This window comes from Oculina patagonica, chromosome 3 (genome assembly GCF_052425735.1).
Source record: "Oculina patagonica isolate OP01 chromosome 3, crgOcupat, whole genome shotgun sequence".
NCBI classification, from domain to species: Eukaryota; Metazoa; Cnidaria; class Anthozoa; order Scleractinia; family Oculinidae; genus Oculina; species Oculina patagonica.
Window position 1 is genome coordinate 13,937,474 of NC_135760.1, and position 17,675 is coordinate 13,955,148.

Consider the following 17,675-nt stretch of genomic DNA (forward strand, 5'->3'; position numbering starts at 1 on the left):
GTTACTCTTTCAGATATCTTATCAAAAAATATCTCTTACAACACCAATCATCGAAAACAAATTTCGAAATAACACTGAGTCGCAAGACGAGTTACCAAGCTACACGACAAATTTTACCCATTAGTTTGCATGGTTCTTGTGAATGTTGAATTCCATTTTCTTAGCCCCTGATAAGAAATTGTTGCTGGTGTTAGTACGGATAATTACTCACATCTTTAGCTTAAAAGATGATAGAAAATAACGCAATAGCATTTAAACTATTCTGGTACTCCATTTTGTCCAACTAGAATTAATATAATACGATTTCCTGATGGATTCCGTCTTAAATATTTATGTTAGTTAAACTCTTTATTGGAAGTTGCCTTCTTGGTTGTTTTGCGGTTGCCACTTGCTTCCTTGTGGTTTGAACGACATTTATCTAAAAAACAAGACAAGCTTCAGACTAAAAAACTCAAAATCGAGAAACACAGTACGTCATTTACTGATCAGTTGGTCAATGTCCAATTTTCTCGATACGACGTACTTGCAGGAAATCATGGTGGCTGGATTCAACACAACTTCCCCTTTACCATGCAACTGCAAGTAAAACTACAATGACTCCATGCAGGCATGTCTTACAAAGGGAACTGTGTACTCCACAATTCTCTTTATGTAAAGTTAGAGACTAAAGTTCGAGACTATTAAATTTATTGATCAGTTGGTTAATGGATTATTTCAATACTTTTTACTATTTGTGACTTCAATTACCCCCGTATTACCAGAAAAAGTAATAACACAAAATGCTATATGCACTTGTAGAGCAAAGGCTGCGTGTGCTCGTGCCTTTTACGAGGCTTTACACAAAGTTTAGTATAGGTAACAGTTACAAGTATGTGGATCTTAATAAATTGTTGGATTTAAGTTTTGAAAACGTTTAACGTTTGGGGAATTGGATAACGGAAGAAGAAAAGGGTAAAAGAGGGTAAAATACAGACAAATTCCTAATAAATAATACAAGTAAGTAAGTCGGGCAGTCAGTAAATAGAATGAATGAGAGCTGAAAGACTATTGCTCTTTAAAGTGGGCGATTTGTCACCAAGTTTTGTTCTCTGGACGTACGAATATTTTTTGTTGTATTTTCTTTCGATTATATTGTTTATTTTAGGGAGAAAAAGCTATCAAACGCACAGTATATTAACATTAAGACATTAAGAATCACCTTTTCGTTTGATAACATGGCGTAACCAAGCAGGACAAGCTGTAGAAAGAAGTAGAGAGGAAGAATTGATCATTTATTCAAGTTACTTTAAAATGCAATGCAGATAATGGAATTTGTTCATTTTTTAAGTGAATGTTTTACAATAAAAGTGCAAATTGAGCTTGTAATTTGTTCCGAATACGCTCTTTTATAGCAACAACGATCTCTCTTTTTTTTCATGATAAAACGGATAAGAAAAAACTCTTAGTTGCTTCACTCTTGCAAACGACTTAACGACTAAAAAGTCCCTTTTTGGTGTGTGTACAACTTATCCTTAACTTTAATACTATTTAACAAGAATTTTGTTGGGTGATTACAAATGTAAAAAGGACAAAATGCTGTTTATATACAACCGTTTCGATAAATAACAAAAGGCCAATCCATTATTATGACGTACGATGCAGTCCTAGTCTTATTGTTTTTAAGTCAAAATTGACGACATAGCTGTTTAAACCAGCATATTACTTGTTTTAATGTTTTTAATCTTTGACCGTTTTAATAACTATGTTAGTATTTTCAATAGTTAATCGTTTTAATATTTTATGACATTTTATCTTGTAAAGCGCTTTAGAATATTTTTATATAATTTTAGCGCTTTATAAGTTAAATTTTTATTATTATTATTACTATTATTATTAATATTATTATTAAAATGAGACTGGACAACGACCATGGAAGGTGTTTCTCCATTATTAAGAACTTATTTATTAAACGTACTTTTCTCTTCAATTTTCTCCAAATTTGGAACAAGGCTTTTGACGTCGTTTCCAGAATCCAGTCCATTTATCAATGCCTTCTTTAAAGCAGAGGGGAAAATGTGCGGATTTGAATGTATGATTCGCAATATATGATGCCTCGTTGTTGGGCACGTGCTGCAAGGATTTGCGGCACTATCCTTCCTGTGGAGTACAGAGGTGAAAAAGGTTATTTTTCATGGAATTAATTCACATCTCCCCTACTAAATGTGTAAAGTCTGGTTTCCAAAATATCGTGATTTAAATCCTTGGTAAGCAAAGCTTCGATTGCTAAGGACTCCACTTAAGCTCTGGACAAAAATTTTTGACCATATATTCTCAGTTCTTTTAATGATTTAAAGACAAGTAAATGCGAAGCTTGTTATATGTAATAACTAAAGGTTAGGAAGTACAGGCAAGATCGATGCAAGGTATCGGACACTTGTACGTGTCCCGTTGGTGTCCGTTGTTAACCCGGGTCCACTTAACAAAGTACAGTTCCGTCCGTCATTGGAATCCTATTGTAACTTAGGGTTTAACTCTAAGCCTAAGCCATAAGATATTAATAAATGAATAACTTACAAAAACCCATAGTAGTTGAAAAGGCCTTGGCCCCAAGTACACCATTGTCTCCATAAACTGCATTGCTGCCTCCTTTCTTCATCTGCTCTGACCTTCCCTCTTATCGCTTCGCTAATTAAAGCGATCAGACCAATCCCAATGACAATCAAAGCCCCTATACCAGTAGCTGCTGCTGCGGCACCTGCAACGCCAACAAAGGTGGCTATACCTGAAAACATACAAAAAAGAAAGTATTTATAAATTGTTTCAACATTATACAGGGTCGAAAAGGAGATGGGGAACGTTGGTTTGAATTTCTCTATATCGAAACGTGGGCTATTGAACAAATAAAGGAAATGAATAAGGAACATTTTTCACCACTTACCAAGAGCAGCTCCGATGCCAGCCGACGCCGCGAACAAAAAGTCGTCTGCTATTTTCCAATCATCCCTGGTGTCTGCTTTGAAATCCTGGTACAGGTCATAGATGCTTATACCAAAGAATATGCCGTCAGCAACAACTCCAAAAGCAGTAAAAATGCGTCCTATTGTTTTGGACGACGCCAAACGAGCCAGCCTGTTACTAGCTCTCTCCATGTTAGTCAGGTCCACACTAACTTCTGTTGCAAACTCTTGTTCAACTGTAACTAATTCCTGGGAATTTTTAACGTTGACGAAAGTCGAAGAAGGTTTGGGCGGCGCACGGAGTTTTTGTTTTATGATTTTCACTAAGTCGATGGCTGCCGAGACGGTGCCGTGAACAGATCCTATGCCACCGATAGCCGTTGCTACAACAGCCATGATATCTCTCGGGCTACCTTGACGAGCATTACTGTTTGGATCAATGACTTCTTTTAATACGCTGTACGTGGCACCAACTGTTCCCAGCACGTTAAACGTGTGTGACACACCAGCCACAAAACGGGGACTGTTGCGAATCCTGCGGCTGAGGAAATCGGATGAAAGCACTGCAAGGGAAGGGTCTGTGCTCTTCAGCTGGTCTGCGAATAGCTCACGTAGTCGATATATTTTAGGTTTCAACCCATTTATTATAGTAAATTCGTTCCAATTTCTCTCCCATGCTGCTAGGTTCGTTATTGGTTGCTTTGACAGCCTATTGAACAAAATGTTCCCTCTTGAACGATGTAGATATCTTGCTCTGTTAATTTCTCTAACGTCGTCTACATGTCCTTGAACAAAAATATCTAGAAACCTCTCCTTGAAATCGAGAGCGCGTTGGTCAACGGCCGCCAGGACGTCGAGCTTTCTCATGTCAAGGAAATTGGCAAAGATTCCAAGCTGCGTGCTTGTTATGGGGTAAAGAATGGCATTGAGTAGTTCCTTCATGAATTCTGTGAATGTAAGTTTGACTTCTTCTGCCACATCCGGTCCTTCATATATAGCCGAAATTGCCGCACTTAATGCCTCCCTTTGTTTTTCTATGTCCAGGGACTCTAGTATTGACCAAGGCTGTGTGAAAACAATACGAAATTTTAGTTTCAAAAATGCTTCTTTTCAAGAGCTCTGTAGTAACATCATTAAACCGCCTAATTAATCATAGCTACGCAAAACGTATTGGGTCATATATACAATGAGACGCCACATCAGCACAAGCTCGTTTTCATGCGGATCCTCGATCCATGTCCTATTGGAATTGAAAATGTTGGTTGTTTTTAAGAGGGAGAAAAACTGGAAAACCCGGAGAAAAACCATCGGAGCAAGGCGAGAACCAACAACAAACTCAATCCACATATGGTACCGACCCACATTAGTGGGAGGCGAGCGCTCTCGCCAGTGCGCCAACCCCGTTCCCCAACCCTTCCAGTGTCACAGAGAAAAGAAAAGGAAAAGTCTGACTTAAGAGCCTTGGATCCGTTTGTAATAGTGAAGGACTTTTACAGTAATAGTACAGTATAATACGAATGTGGTCTCTACTACTTGTCGCCTCGAGAAGTGAAATTTTGAAAAAATCGAATATTCTCAACTTGATGTGCTGGTTTAGTTGAACTATCTCAAAAAAAATTATTTAAGCTCGGTCAAATTTTAATCTTACGCGAACTGCGAAGATGTGTGTTTGAAAGCTCTTTGTAAGGCGTGAATGCAACACATGATTTAAATGTTTACCAAATATGAACAAAAAAGGCACAGTCAAAAAATTAGTATGTCATTGAAACGAGGATAAATTGCCAAACTGGTATATTGTTTTTTTTTGAATATTTTTGAGCTACCTAAGCGAAGAAACTCTTTACTGCGCTAAAAATCCTTACATTTAAAATCACGTGCCCCTTTTTTGAAACTATGGCCGATAAACTGAGCTCGTATGCATGTGCGTTTAGCGCTCTCAAATTTCGTTGTTTAAGTGGAAACGTTGCTTTTTGGTTGGGTTATATTTTGGTGCATCAGATAACAAGTCAAGTCGACTTTATCTAGGCAATGTGGCCCAATCAGCACTTGACTGGTATGAATAGGGGCCCTGCGTAAATTGTGACAACATTATAATTTCTTTTAAGAACTAATAAGGGACAAAAAGAGCGCTTAAAAATGCAAACGACTTGTAATTATTTAAACGTCCAAAGTGCGGTTTGAACTGTCAGTTTTGCCATCTTACGTATGGGAATACCGTTACACGGATTGGCGATATTTGAACTTGGTACAAAAGTTGCATCTCGCGCTGCCAGATTTTGATGTTTCAAGTAATATATCAAACACGAGAGACAGTGTTTCATAGGGATTACAAACACCGAGAAGAGAGTTGAAAATACGACGCGCAGCGGAGTGTTTTTGACGAAATTCGGGGTGTTTGGGTAGCTGATGAAACACTGTCTCGAGTGTTTGATATATCCTCTCAATCGAAAAAAAACTTCGGAGGAAACAGAGAAATAAAATCGTAGAAATCTATGCTAATTAAGATGGGGTGTCCAAACCTCCTTCACGGTTATGATTTTCTTTGTTTTAACTTGATGGATTATTAATGAGTTTGATAATGACCCCTCAACTGATTTAAGGAATGAGTCCCACTATTTTTTGGGGGGGGGGGTCTATTTTAATTTTTATCGAAGCTACTCTAAAAAATTTTTATGATATATTTTTTTTTTATATTATTTTTTTTTTTTTTTTTTTTTTTTTCCACTTTTTTTTTTTTTTTTTTTTTATATATAAATTTTTTTTTCTTTTTTTTTTTTTTTTTTTTTTTTTAAGAAGAAAAGGGAAAAAAAAAAAAAAAAAAAAAAAAAAAAAATATAAAAGAGGAAAGAAAGGAAAGAAATAAAAACCAGAAAGGTTTTCGAACAGATATGAAGAAGAGAGCAAATGGGCAAACTGCACAAACGAGAGCCAGTGGCGGATCTACGAGTCTAGGGTGAGGAAGAGCGAAAAACCTCTTCTCTTCGCTCCTCGATCTTATCCTCCCTAGGCCCGTCGGGGCTTCACCACTCTCTCGTACGCCTATGTTACCACAACTTAACCGCCAGCTACGCAGGCTAATAACGACGGGACGTGACCTAGAAGTTTTCTGCTCCCCCCCCCCCCAATTATGATTTTCACATACTCAAACCTTGATAAAACGTTATGGTAAATTTGCTGTTGTTAGCCTATAAACATAGAACTTTGTGGTCAGTATAGAACAAACCTTTGCAGTTATTTCTTTCGCCAGAAGGGCGCTCATGATGTCCTCTCTGACTGCTATTCCCAAGTCTGGTCGTATAAAGTCTAAAACTTTCAAATGTGAATCCAAAATAGGTTGTATAAACGTTTTGTCCTTGGTTAGTAGTTCTTCTAAAAATGCTCCACTTCTAAGTCTTGTGGCTATTAAGACAGCTATTCCACCGTATGCAGAATATCTATCGGACGCTTCCTCAAGAAAGCCTGGTGCCACCTCTTCACGTATATCAACAATTTGGTCATTCATCCACTTGGACTGCAAGACTCGAGTGAGTTTATCTTTAATTCTTTGAATACGGACTTTATCTTTCCAAAATGTTGTATTTGATAAGGCCACAGACGCTTCCAAATCGCCAAGTTGTTGCCAACTGGGTGTACCAAGCGATGGCCTAGTACGAGGACTTGCAGGTGGTGGCTCGGGGATGTATTCATTTATCTTGCGCACAATCGCTTCATGTATTTGTTGACCAATTTTGTTCAGTATGGTAACGTCAAAATGCACGGAAACGAATGGCTTAAACAATCCTTCTCCAAAACTGCCTGGGCCAACAGCCTTAATGATAACCTCTGTCAAAGATGCGAGCGAGTTAGGAGCTACATTTTTCACTGTGTCATCGTTAAACTGAAAGAGTGTTGATATTGCAGCACTCATCCCAGCTACTTTAAACGGCGGTGGAATCAGCCAAACAAATGAAGTCGGAGGATCGGGATATTCAAGACTTTCAAGACCACCAATTCGAGTAAGATTTTTGAACTCTCCTGAAGATGATGAGCCTGAAGGTGGAGTGTATGCAATACTGTAAAATAATCCTGAAGTCATTCTTCGTTGGGCATAGCTTCCCTCTTGATAAACGGTGCTAAATAAGACTTCAAGTCTGGCCCTTTGATCGTGTGGTAATCCCGCCAGAGGAAACGATCCCCCATTACCTCTGAAGACGAGTTTAGTTGAAGATGGGCTTCCGTTGTTTGATACAATAGCGGGTGTTACAGTAGTCTTAGCAAACTGAAGAAGGCCACCTCTCACTCCTGCCCGTGATGAGGGTGCTGCAAGCGAGATACCTTCGCCAAAATGAAGAAGGGAGTATTTGTTGCCTTGATAAACGTTTCTTGGTGAATTTGGAGGAGAGCTATCTGAAACTGGTATTGGACGCACTGGTGAAGGCTCCATGGTAATTATGAGACGCCAGGGGCCAAACCAGGATCCAAACCTTACTTTCGCATTCTCGATTTCTCTCTCTGTTGGAAGAGCAAGAATGGCTTGGTAATTACCAGGTTCAAATTCCTCTGTTTTAGGCCAAATTAAAATGCAGTCATTTGGGCCAATTTCACCAGACACAACTGAGAATCCACTGTTTCTCGGATCACAGGACCTTGTTTTGAATATCCAGAAGTTCAGTTGCTCAGCACGTTGATTTGCTTGTAGGGTTTGACAACTAAGCTTCACGTAGCTCCAGCCTTCCTCGTTTTGTGGATTGTTATCTGGCGTTTGAATGTTAATTCTCTCTCCACTCTGGATGGCAACTCCACTATTCAATGTAGTGATTCTAAATAAAAACCAAAACCAGTCATTGTCAGGCATGTTACTGCTGATGGGATTTGTTGCCACGAGACTGCTAGGGTTAACGTCTCTTACGTCTATGACGTAGCTATTCGAAGGCTGACCACTTTGTGGACGAAGTCGTCGTAAATATGGCTTTGCAGAGGCGTCAGTGTCCTTTCTAAGATATGCATAGTACGTAGCACCGTTATTCACTAGAACAGGACCAACAGGTTGCGCCGCTAATTCGTTGACCGAAATCGATGGTACACCGTTGGAACTGAGTGTAATATCAAGGAAAAGAATGGAAGCACCCGAAGTTGTACCGGCTGAAAGTAAGAGGTGGTTGTTCACAATCTTAGCAGAAAGTCGCGTATCGAGACTGCCGACGTCTTTCACAAGTAAAGAACCTGTACCCCCACTTTGAGTTGTAGCTGTTAATTGTCCTTGGGTACTAATTTCAAAGAAATGCCATTTAAAGCGTACGGCTCCCGAAGATTGGTCTTCCGGGAAACATTCTACTACGACCAGGCGATTTCGGCCTGAGTCCAGAGTTGCTGCTAAACAGCCCTTTTTTGCTTGACTCGATGCTATAATTCTTTGATTCCCTTGAAGCGGTGTAATGGTTCTTCTATCAGAACTAAGCGTAAACTTATTTGCTTCGACTTGACCTCCTCCTGTCGCACGAACTATGTAGATCTTTTGACCTCGAACAACTGCCTCCACAGGCAAGCCAGTCAATGGGGGATCATAATCCGCCAGAACCTTTAATTGGGATACAGACTGTGAATTTGAAATGACGTATAGAACTACGTTTATTTCGTCTGACTGTCTCAAGGACCAGAAACCAACAGAACCAGCAGCTGTAGGATTTGGTTGATTAATACTTCTATCGATTTGCGCCTTTGTTCTTTGAGTATTGAAGAGTTGAATATTGCTTATTTGGCCATTAAACCTCTCGAGTGTCCTTGAATGGGCATCGCTTTCGCCAAACACAAGTGTTCCGTCATGTGAGGCAGCTAGGACTGTAATACCATTCCATGTGGTTTTTTGACAAGCAGTATCTCCATTTACTTTTATTATTAGTGAGCTTCCGACCGTCCCAGTCACCGCTATGTGCTGAAATCTCAGAGCTCTTACTTTATTAGTTTCATCCGATACGTCTGTCGTGCAAGTCACTTTAGTTTCTCTATTTAGAATTATGGAGAATGCGAGAGAGCCATCTGAGTTCAAGTTTAAATTGATCGAACCAGATGATTCAGATGCTTTGTAAAACAAAGCCATCGGAGTTGTATCATCGTCAGGCAAACGCCGTGGCCTTACCCAGAATTCAATTGAAAAGCCAGGTGAACTGGTTGAACCGATTGTACTCATTTCTGAATAATGAGGAATTTCAATTTTGTCCCCAACTCCATCCAGATCAGCTACTCCGCTATAATCGTTATCTCCGTCGGGATTCAAAAGATCCAACTGCCCTGACGTCATCTGAACATATCGTCCGAACTTTAAGAGAGCGCCTTTTTGAACCTTGTCAGCTGTGGAAGAAAACTTGGTGTTTGGAGCGATATAGTGAAGACCAGTGAAGAAGGAGATTTTAATTGCCTGGCCACCCGCAGAAAGATCAACAATAGAGACTGCAGGATCATGCTCCTCTTTTACCTTGTTTAATAAAAAATACAAAGTAAAATTAATATCTATTATCATTTGTTACGTTTTATTTGAACACAACGAACTAAAGCAGGAGGAAACGAAACATTTTGCCTTAAAATAGCGACATTATTTATTGTTTTACTTTTGTATGTAGTTTTGTTAAATAGGCAATACCTGTCTTTCTATGGATGGAGAAGTCCCATAAGTCACCGTGTTTCCTAAGAAAAATAAGAGCCATGAATTACATCTCTGTTAAATTAAATGAATTACTGTCATTCAATTGTTGTACATGTATTATATGCCAGTGTTAAGTTTGCCTTCTTCACTTTCGCGTAAATGTATTTTAAGTTGCAAGATGATAACACGTTTGGTTCTGCGCATTGTGTAATTTGGTTTGATAACTCTCTGGCGGCTTGCATATTTACACGGACTTTACTTTTGGGTAGAGGTGCTTCGTAAGCTTGTAGCTTGGCCAAGTAAAGATTTTAGCAAGTGAGTAATAGTAATACCATGCTTGATCAGAATTCCCCACAAACCTTAAACCTTAACTGTAAAGAAGCTGTCAGAGGAAGTAAATGATAAACGAATGAAGTGTTCTGTTGTCCCTTTTTAACACGTCATACTTCTTCATAATACTTTTTCATGTAAAAGACCAGACATAATTTATACTCCTCTAAATTGAGGGTGAGAGAGTCATAATAGTCATTTCAAATTTGAAAAGGCAGGAAACGTATTTTAAGTGCATCGATCAATTCTTACCTGACGTTTTGCATGTAAATGCCCTCCTGTCAAATGGTGTGTCACTGTAAAGTCTTTGCTTTCTACAAGCCACGTCTATCCATTTTCCATCTGGTTTCATTGCACCACAGTCCTCATCTAGTGTAAACTGGTTTGGCTCTCCCACCGCCCAGTTCGTAAAATTTCCGTAAGGTGACCGATCGATCCATTTAAATGAATTTGATCGAACATTGTGATCAGTAAGTCCAATCCATTGTTCTTCTTGACTTGGGGATAGTGCCCTTATAAAGTCGTTTTCTCGCTGACTATGAATTGAAGTCAAATGAACAGTGTCTCCATGTTCTCGACAAACACCTTCGGCTGAATACCAGGAATTTGCGGCTGATTTCTCTAGATGGTTGTAGTAATGGCCGTTCCAGTAAGTCCAATTGCCTTTAAAATATAATAAAAATAGTAATAATAATATTATAAAGAATTGATGAGTTAATAATAAATGAATGTGCTATAATAAAATATATTACATAATGTAATAAAATTAATCTAATAAATATAATGAATATAATATGAATATGAATATAATGAATTAATAATATAATGAAATGATTAATAATGATAAGGTTCTATCTGCGCTTTTAAAATTTTCAATGCGCTTAAAACGCTTGAGAATACAAAATCACGCTTTTGAGTTTATTTACTTGTTGGACGTATTTCACATTTTCTGGTCAGTTATGAGCCATATTAAATCCATCCAACAAGAAGGAATGCTTTACTTTCCACTGGCGTTACATTTTATGACATTTTTGCTCAGGCATGCGCAAAAGTGAACTTCACAGGAGAAAAAAAATTTGGGGCAAGAAAGTCCCTGCTACTTAAGGCTTTTTGTTTTTATTTATTTATTTATTTACTTACTTATTAATTTAATTATTTATATTTATTTTTTTTTATTTTTATTCAACTTTCCACACGCTGTAGAGTCAAGCGTCTTGCAAACTGAACGTGCTTAGTCTGCTCTTGAAACTAAAATACGCCGTTGTCGAAAATATAAACATTTATCACCCCTTATATGGAAGGGGTCGTAGAAAATTTGCATGCAGGTTAGTTGTTACTAAAACGTTTATGGTTGTATGACAACAGTGCATGGGAATAGCCGGTGAAGGTTTCTTTTCATCCTGAATTCTCGTTTTTAAAGCTACTGTTATGTTTTGAATATGAGCTTTGGAATAGAAATTTTCATCTCACCTGGACCGGATGGCGTATCACTCTCTGGCGCTGAAAGAACAAGAGAGAAGATTACTGTAATTAGAAATGTCTACTTGATATTGGCATACAATCAAAACGCTGTTTCATTTTCAAAGGAAATTTACGAAGAAATGTGGGATTAGACGTGCAAGGCAGTTTTCTTCGTCCTATCGCTGTACAACTAATTAGCAACGCATTACAGTGCGGCTTCCTGAATCGAGCCCCTCAGAACAAGATTGATAATTAAACGACAAAGAAAGCAATCGCAAGCAAACGAACGAGCACTTTGACGAGTATAAATCATTATAATAATAACGATGATAATAATAATAATAATAATAATAATAATAATAATAATAATAATAATAATAATAATAATAATAATAATAATAATAATAATAATAATCTTCCAGTCCCAAGGGCCTGGATGAAGAGTGAAAAACAAGTCAAAAATGACATTACGTGATTTCATCCTACAGCATTTGAATTTTTCAATGCAGTAAAGTTCCTCGCAGCTGCTTTTGTAGATGCCGGTCATGTAATATCCCGCCCGTTGACATTCGCTCCAACCCCTATTGTCAAATGAAGTGGTAACATCTTCATCGTAACAGCCGTCATAACCATCTTCCGGTTGATTAAGTGGTCGGCAACACTGTCCTTCCTCAATGTTATACAACTTTTCTCCACCTGATTTATAGAGGCCGTTCAAGAAATAACCGTAAGGGCATAAAGCCCAGACGTGATTCCTGAAAAGAAAAAAAATCGCAAACGTACACGTAAGTGATCAATACAAAGAATTAAATCGGGGTTTTCCCTTAGAAACTCCCCATTCAAAGATGCGAATAAAATCATTTTATCTGACGTAGAAGTAGGGTATTCGTTTTGTCTGTTTTAGCAAAATAATCGTTGACAGCGAGCAGTCCCTCTTAACAGAGAGTGTAATTGTTTGAGCTTGTGTCTTGATACTCTTTGCTGACATTTAGATTCGAATGTGGGCGAACATACCCACCATAACGTAACAGAAGCGTCCCACACCCTCGGTTGGACGGTTGGATGGTTATTATTATTTTAACTGCTCACCCATCAAACGTACTCCACCATTGTGCATTTGTACAGGTTGCAGGCTGTTTAGCATAAGCTGGTTCGCTTGCGTGGCAGCATCTTCCATACTCGATACGTCCAACTCTTTCATCTCCCGATTTTCGGTCACTTCTGTACAGTCCCTTGAGGTACGTGTTGCTTTTGGGGCACACAGACCATCCTTGCCTGTCCAGGCTCGCCACCCAATCAGCTTGGTTACACTCTGGAAAGACGTTTACGAATGAAATGTTTTTAAGTGATGTTTTGTTTCTTTTTTCAGTTTTCGTGTTCTTATTCATTTCTTGGTACTATTTGTTTTCCTTTTCTGTACAAAACTTGAGGTGGGGCCCCTGCTCCATTACCTCCGCGGTCTCTGTCAGCTGGCAGAGTATTGAAATCTAAGGATGGGCCGATACTCGATACCAAATATACGATACATCGATATTTTGACAATTTTGAAAAGTATCGATACTTTCGAAAAATATTGCACTTTCGATACTACACACGTGACCTGAGCCTGCGGTCTTCTGGCCAGCACCTGAAGTTTAGAAATGCAATTTTGCTCTGACAAATATTGGTGTTCTTGTAAATATTTGATTTTTTCTTGCCTCGACATGATGTTCACACGTTGCTGTTGCAACAGTGAAACAAAAAGACCAAAAATCAACATTCATGTCTCAAATTTATAATGCCAGGACTATCGTTTGTATGGTCAGACAAATCACGTGGCATAACAATGACGTCAGGACGGAAATGACGTCATAATATCGATATCGATATCGAGAAAAAAGGCAAATATCGTATCGATATCGTATCGTTTTGAAAAACCTGTATCGGCCCATCCTTATCGAAATCGAATGTGTTTCAAATTCACCTTTTTCAGTCGCCGGCTTGGTTGCCAATGCCTGCGAGCCCACGTAAACAGCGGATTTTCGCCGAAGGCCAAAACCCAAAATGGCACAGAAAGCTGCAACCTCGTTCCCAGGGTCTCTCTCTCACCGCCCCCAAGAGCGCTCTTGGGGGCGGTGAGAGAGAGACCCTGGGAACGAGGTTGAGAAAGCTGTTAATTTTTAGTTCTGACATTTTTCCCAGAAGCTTTGGACGATGAATTTCTCCTATGAATTTTCCTCAATAAGGGTAAACAATAATAGTTGTATTTTAGTCTAGAATGATGTATGCTTTCAAAACGAGAATTCTAAGCTTGAAGTCCTGCTAGAAAGTCTAGAAAATGGTGATCAACAAGACCTGGTTCAAATATGCTCATTCCTTTACTCTGTCATGGTGAACTGATTTCTCCTCGGAACTTAAAGTTTGACATACAATCAAAAAACTAATATTAAATTTTAAAAGGAATTTCACTGTCACGTAAATGTTTTTGCCTTGTTTTTTGAAATCTCTTTGCTAAGCGTTCTTACACTAACTGAACGATGCCATGTCGGTTAAGATGTGTCTCGCATTTTTCTGTGTTCTGTCGCTGTACGTCAACTTATTTGCAATGCATTACAGGCGGGCCACGCAGAACAAAATTAAGAATTAAACGTTTATAGAAGGCAAGAACAGGAATCTCAAGCAAACGAACACTTAATAAAATAATACAAATAAAATAATAAAAATCCTACAATAAAGTTTTGGTTCACAACAGAGTTGCAGAAAGTTGGACCTCGCAGTAAACTTGATTCTGTTGATTGTTAGTTGCTATCTTATTACCGGGGCACAAGCACCGGTCATAAAATGCTGTCCGTTCCTTTCGTTTTTTCAACGTCTCGTTTCCAGGGCACCGCTTTCCGCTTTGACAAAATCGTTGTCATAGTAACTTTACTTGCTCAGATGTATCGCTGGCTCAGTTGAATTATTATTTGCCATTTTGCAAAAAGCAGGAGGGCATTCAAGACAAAGATTATAACTTTTGGGGGAACGGCAAGTTCCCCAATCTTAACGAGAGACTACTTCATGAGCGAAAACTTAAGAGTGGATATTCAATTGATTGAGCGCGCGCGAGTTAACAGATAGCACGAGAGCACATTGTGTTGACGTTTGTTGACGTAGTTAATGACTTAATTATCTCAAATTAGACTTGTTCCGTTTGTTCTACGTTAGCTCGGTTGTTTACTTCGGTTTACGAGGCAATAACGAGTGATTATCGATTACTATTACCCAGAGAAGAATACCGCAAAATACTTCGCGTACGCTGTCACGTATGAGAAACCTCAGTGTAAATTGGTTAGTATGACGTCATAATTTGCCTTATATGAAGCACTTACCCAAATTTTTTAACGTTATAGCATTGTGTCTGAGCTTCGCACTAGACACAAAAATCACGCCGGCCAAGGGCGCCTATGCTTTGTCGCATAAAAATTGGCATAAAATCTAAATTAAATCAAAAAGCTGATTCTTAACGATATCCAAAAGAAGTAAATTTAATTTTGTCATAGTTTACAATTTTTAAAAACGCGCGAATCAATGTAATGCAATTACGGTAAAAATCTTGCTTTGACTAATGATGCGACAAAACGGAATGTTTCAAATAACCTTTGTCGCGCAATATTTACGTTAGCCAGATTTTAAAATTCTCAACTGTTCAAAATGAGGGATTCCCTAACATTTTCTCTTTTCACATTATTCATTAACACGTTGTTTTTTTCTCTAAAGAATATTTGCGTTAAAATATATTTTCATATCGCGCGACAAACCTATTGATATAAACGACCCTTATGCATGCTAGTGTAAACGTGGGTTGCCAAGCCAAATGTGGCCCCGGTAAAATTCACGAAGTGATTCTAGTATTTTAAGAAGATTTCAACGATTTCGGTTTTTTGTAGAGAACAAAAAGAACATATTTGATCGAGAGTTGAACAATTTCAGCAAAAAAGATAGCTTTCCTTTGTACGTGATAAACGTTTTGATTCTCTAATTTTCTTCCAGCTACAAGTAAAAATAACATTACCTGATTTTATCAGGCAGCATTTAAATTTTTCAATGCAGTAAAGTTCCTCGCAGCTGCTTTTGTAGATGCCGGTCATGTAATATCCCGCCCGTTGACATTCGCTCCAACCCTTATTGTCGAATGAAATGGTAACATCTTCGTCGTAACAGTCGTCATAACTATTTTCCGGTCGATTTTGCGGTCGGCAACACTGTCCTTCTTCAATGTTGTACAGATTTTCTCCATCTGATTTCCTGAGGCCGTTCAAGAAATAACCACCGGGGCATAAAGCCCAGACATTATTCCTAGAAAGAAAAATAATCGGAAACGTTCACAAGCGATCATTACAAATGATCAAATCAGGTTTCTCCCACTAGAAACGCCTTTTTTGTTGTTCAAAAATTAACAAATGGTAAACGTCATAGCGTACACTATTGAGTTATGGATGTACGCGGGAGGCTGCTGAGCACGAAAGAAGCGTAAGAGTCGCACTCGGCTATCGCCTCGTGCGACTCTAGCTTCTTGAGTGCTTAGCAGGCCTCCCAAGTACATCCATAACTCAATAGTGTACGCTATGGCGTTTACTATTTGTTTTATAGCACAACGTTGAGCGATTTATTGCAGCTTTTTAAGGTAAAGTGCGCGCGCTTATTTAAATAATTGCGTGTAGTGCTCGCGTGAACGCTGACGAAAAGAAAAAAACAAGCAAACTTTTTGAGTATTTGATTTCAGACGTGCCTTATGCCTAAAAGTCTTTCAGCATTATGAAGAGATGGATTTTCTTATGTTTAGCTCTTCAAATTTACATGAAAATCGAGAAAATATGAATAACTCGTGAATTAGCAGCATTTTCTTCTGCTCTGTTGCATCAGATCAGCGCGAGCGCTCAGGTTGAAGGCATACGTCAGCGTACACCCATGCGCAAATAGTAGACGGTAAATTAACCAATCAGAGCGCGGGCTTTACATTAGTTGTGCTATAATACAGGTTAGGTCATCTTTATGGCGAAAAAGTATGGTATTTGTGTTCGTTTTCGCAATGCAATCATAGACCGCCAACAGTCTCTCTTTTGTTTTAAAATCTCTGGAGACAAATGCGAGCGTGGGCGAAGTACGAGTTGCGAAGCCGAGAGCATTGAGTAGTACACCCGTGCTACTCAACGTTTGTGGTTTTGCTTCTCGTGCGTCTCGCTCGCTCGCTTTCTTCCCCACGGATTTTAAAGCGGTGTTTTGTAATTCCGGTGCGATTTTTAGTTGGATTCTTGTAATCGCGGACAAAAAACGTAAAGCTTAGCTAAAAAGAAACGGCCTGTCATAAGTGAACTATTCTTTTAATTTTTCACCCTACAGGAATGAAATAAGAATGACTTGTTTAAAAAAATCTTAGCGTAGTTTTTCTTTAACATACAGTGTTATTGTTAGGACTTGGGCCTCGATTTTCTATCCTAGAATAGAGTAAGTTTTTACGAATGTTTCCGTCACATGCTTATCCTTAATTTACTTGACTTCCTCCCCCCCCCCCTAGAGGGAATGGATGGTGCGTTATTATTATTTTAACTGCTCACCCATCTAGCGTACTCCACCATTGTGCATTACTGCAGGTTGCAGGCTGATTAGCATAAGCTGGTTCACTTGCTGGGCAGCATCTTCCATTCTCGATACGTCCAACTCTGTCATCTCCCGAGGCTCGTTCACTTCTGTACAATCCCCTGAGGTAAGTGTTACGTTTTGGGCACACAGACCATCCTGCCCTGTCCAGACTTGTCACCCAATCAGCTTTGTCACACTGACTTTTGTCACTAGGAGCTAAAGGAAGATGTTATGAATGAACTATTTTCAGTGATTTTTTTCTTTATTTCAAATTTCGTGTCTTCTTGGTAAACTGGTGTCGCATAAGAACTTGAACTGGTTTGACATATAATCAAACAAATAATGAAACATTTTTAAAAGAAATTCACTATCATGTAAATGTTTTGGCAATGTTTAATGGAATCTCTTTAACAAGCATCCAAATAAACACTTAATGCACGAAGTAATGTCGAATAAGAAGTGTTGACAAGTTTTCTGTGTTCTGTCGCTATATAACAAATTTGAAATACATTACATTGCGGCTACCTCGACTGAGCCACTCAGAACAATATTAAGAATTGAATGTTTAAAGAAGACTGTGAGTGCAGCCGCAAGCAAACGAACGCTTTGAATAATATAATATGAAAACATCATGTAATAGAATTTTGGACCACAACAGAAACAGAGACAGTTGCGGACCTTGCATTTAACTTGATTGTTCAGTTGCTATCCTATGTCTCAAGAGATTT

General features: G+C 38.6%; 2 protein-coding genes across 2 annotated transcripts in view; both read right to left on the reverse strand.

The window, feature by feature from the left end:
* Nucleotides 1-279: 279 nt before the first annotated feature.
* LOC144646779 (uncharacterized) lies at nt 280-3,594 on the reverse strand. Its single transcript, XM_078506465.1, has 5 exons — nt 2,918-3,594; nt 2,554-2,761; nt 1,955-2,136; nt 1,199-1,237; nt 280-418 (listed from the first exon to the last, which is right to left on the reverse strand). The coding sequence occupies exons 1-5, from the start codon at nt 3,330-3,332 to the stop codon at nt 336-338; spliced, it is 927 nt and encodes a 308-aa protein (XP_078362591.1). The 5' UTR covers nt 3,333-3,594; the 3' UTR covers nt 280-335.
* The window catches only part of LOC144647504 (uncharacterized), an 85,039-nt gene continuing 70,925 nt past the window's right edge, over nt 3,562-17,675 (reverse strand). Inside the window, exons 10-19 of the mRNA XM_078507302.1 lie at nt 16,923-17,163; nt 15,380-15,663; nt 12,436-12,658; nt 11,818-12,101; nt 11,356-11,385; nt 10,138-10,548; nt 9,553-9,596; nt 6,160-9,387; nt 3,708-4,001; nt 3,562-3,645 (exon numbers count right to left, since the gene is read on the reverse strand). Of these exons, the coding sequence (XP_078363428.1) occupies nt 3,562-3,645; nt 3,708-4,001; nt 6,160-9,387; nt 9,553-9,596; nt 10,138-10,548; nt 11,356-11,385; nt 11,818-12,101; nt 12,436-12,658; nt 15,380-15,663; nt 16,923-17,163 (5,123 nt within the window). The remainder of the gene's footprint in view (nt 3,646-3,707; nt 4,002-6,159; nt 9,388-9,552; nt 9,597-10,137; nt 10,549-11,355; nt 11,386-11,817; nt 12,102-12,435; nt 12,659-15,379; nt 15,664-16,922; nt 17,164-17,675) is intronic.

Coding starts and splice junctions, on each gene's coding strand:
- LOC144646779 (XM_078506465.1), bottom strand. CDS start 3,332: ATGGCTGTTGTAGCAACGGCTATCGGTGGCATAGGATCTGTTCACGGC. Junction 2,137..2,553: donor TTCAACTACTATGGGTTTTT/GTAAGTTATTCA, acceptor TGTACTCCACAG/GAAGGATAGTGCCGCAAATC. Junction 419..1,198: donor CCATGTTATCAAACGAAAAG/GTGATTCTTAAT, acceptor CTTGTTTTTTAG/ATAAATGTCGTTCAAACCAC.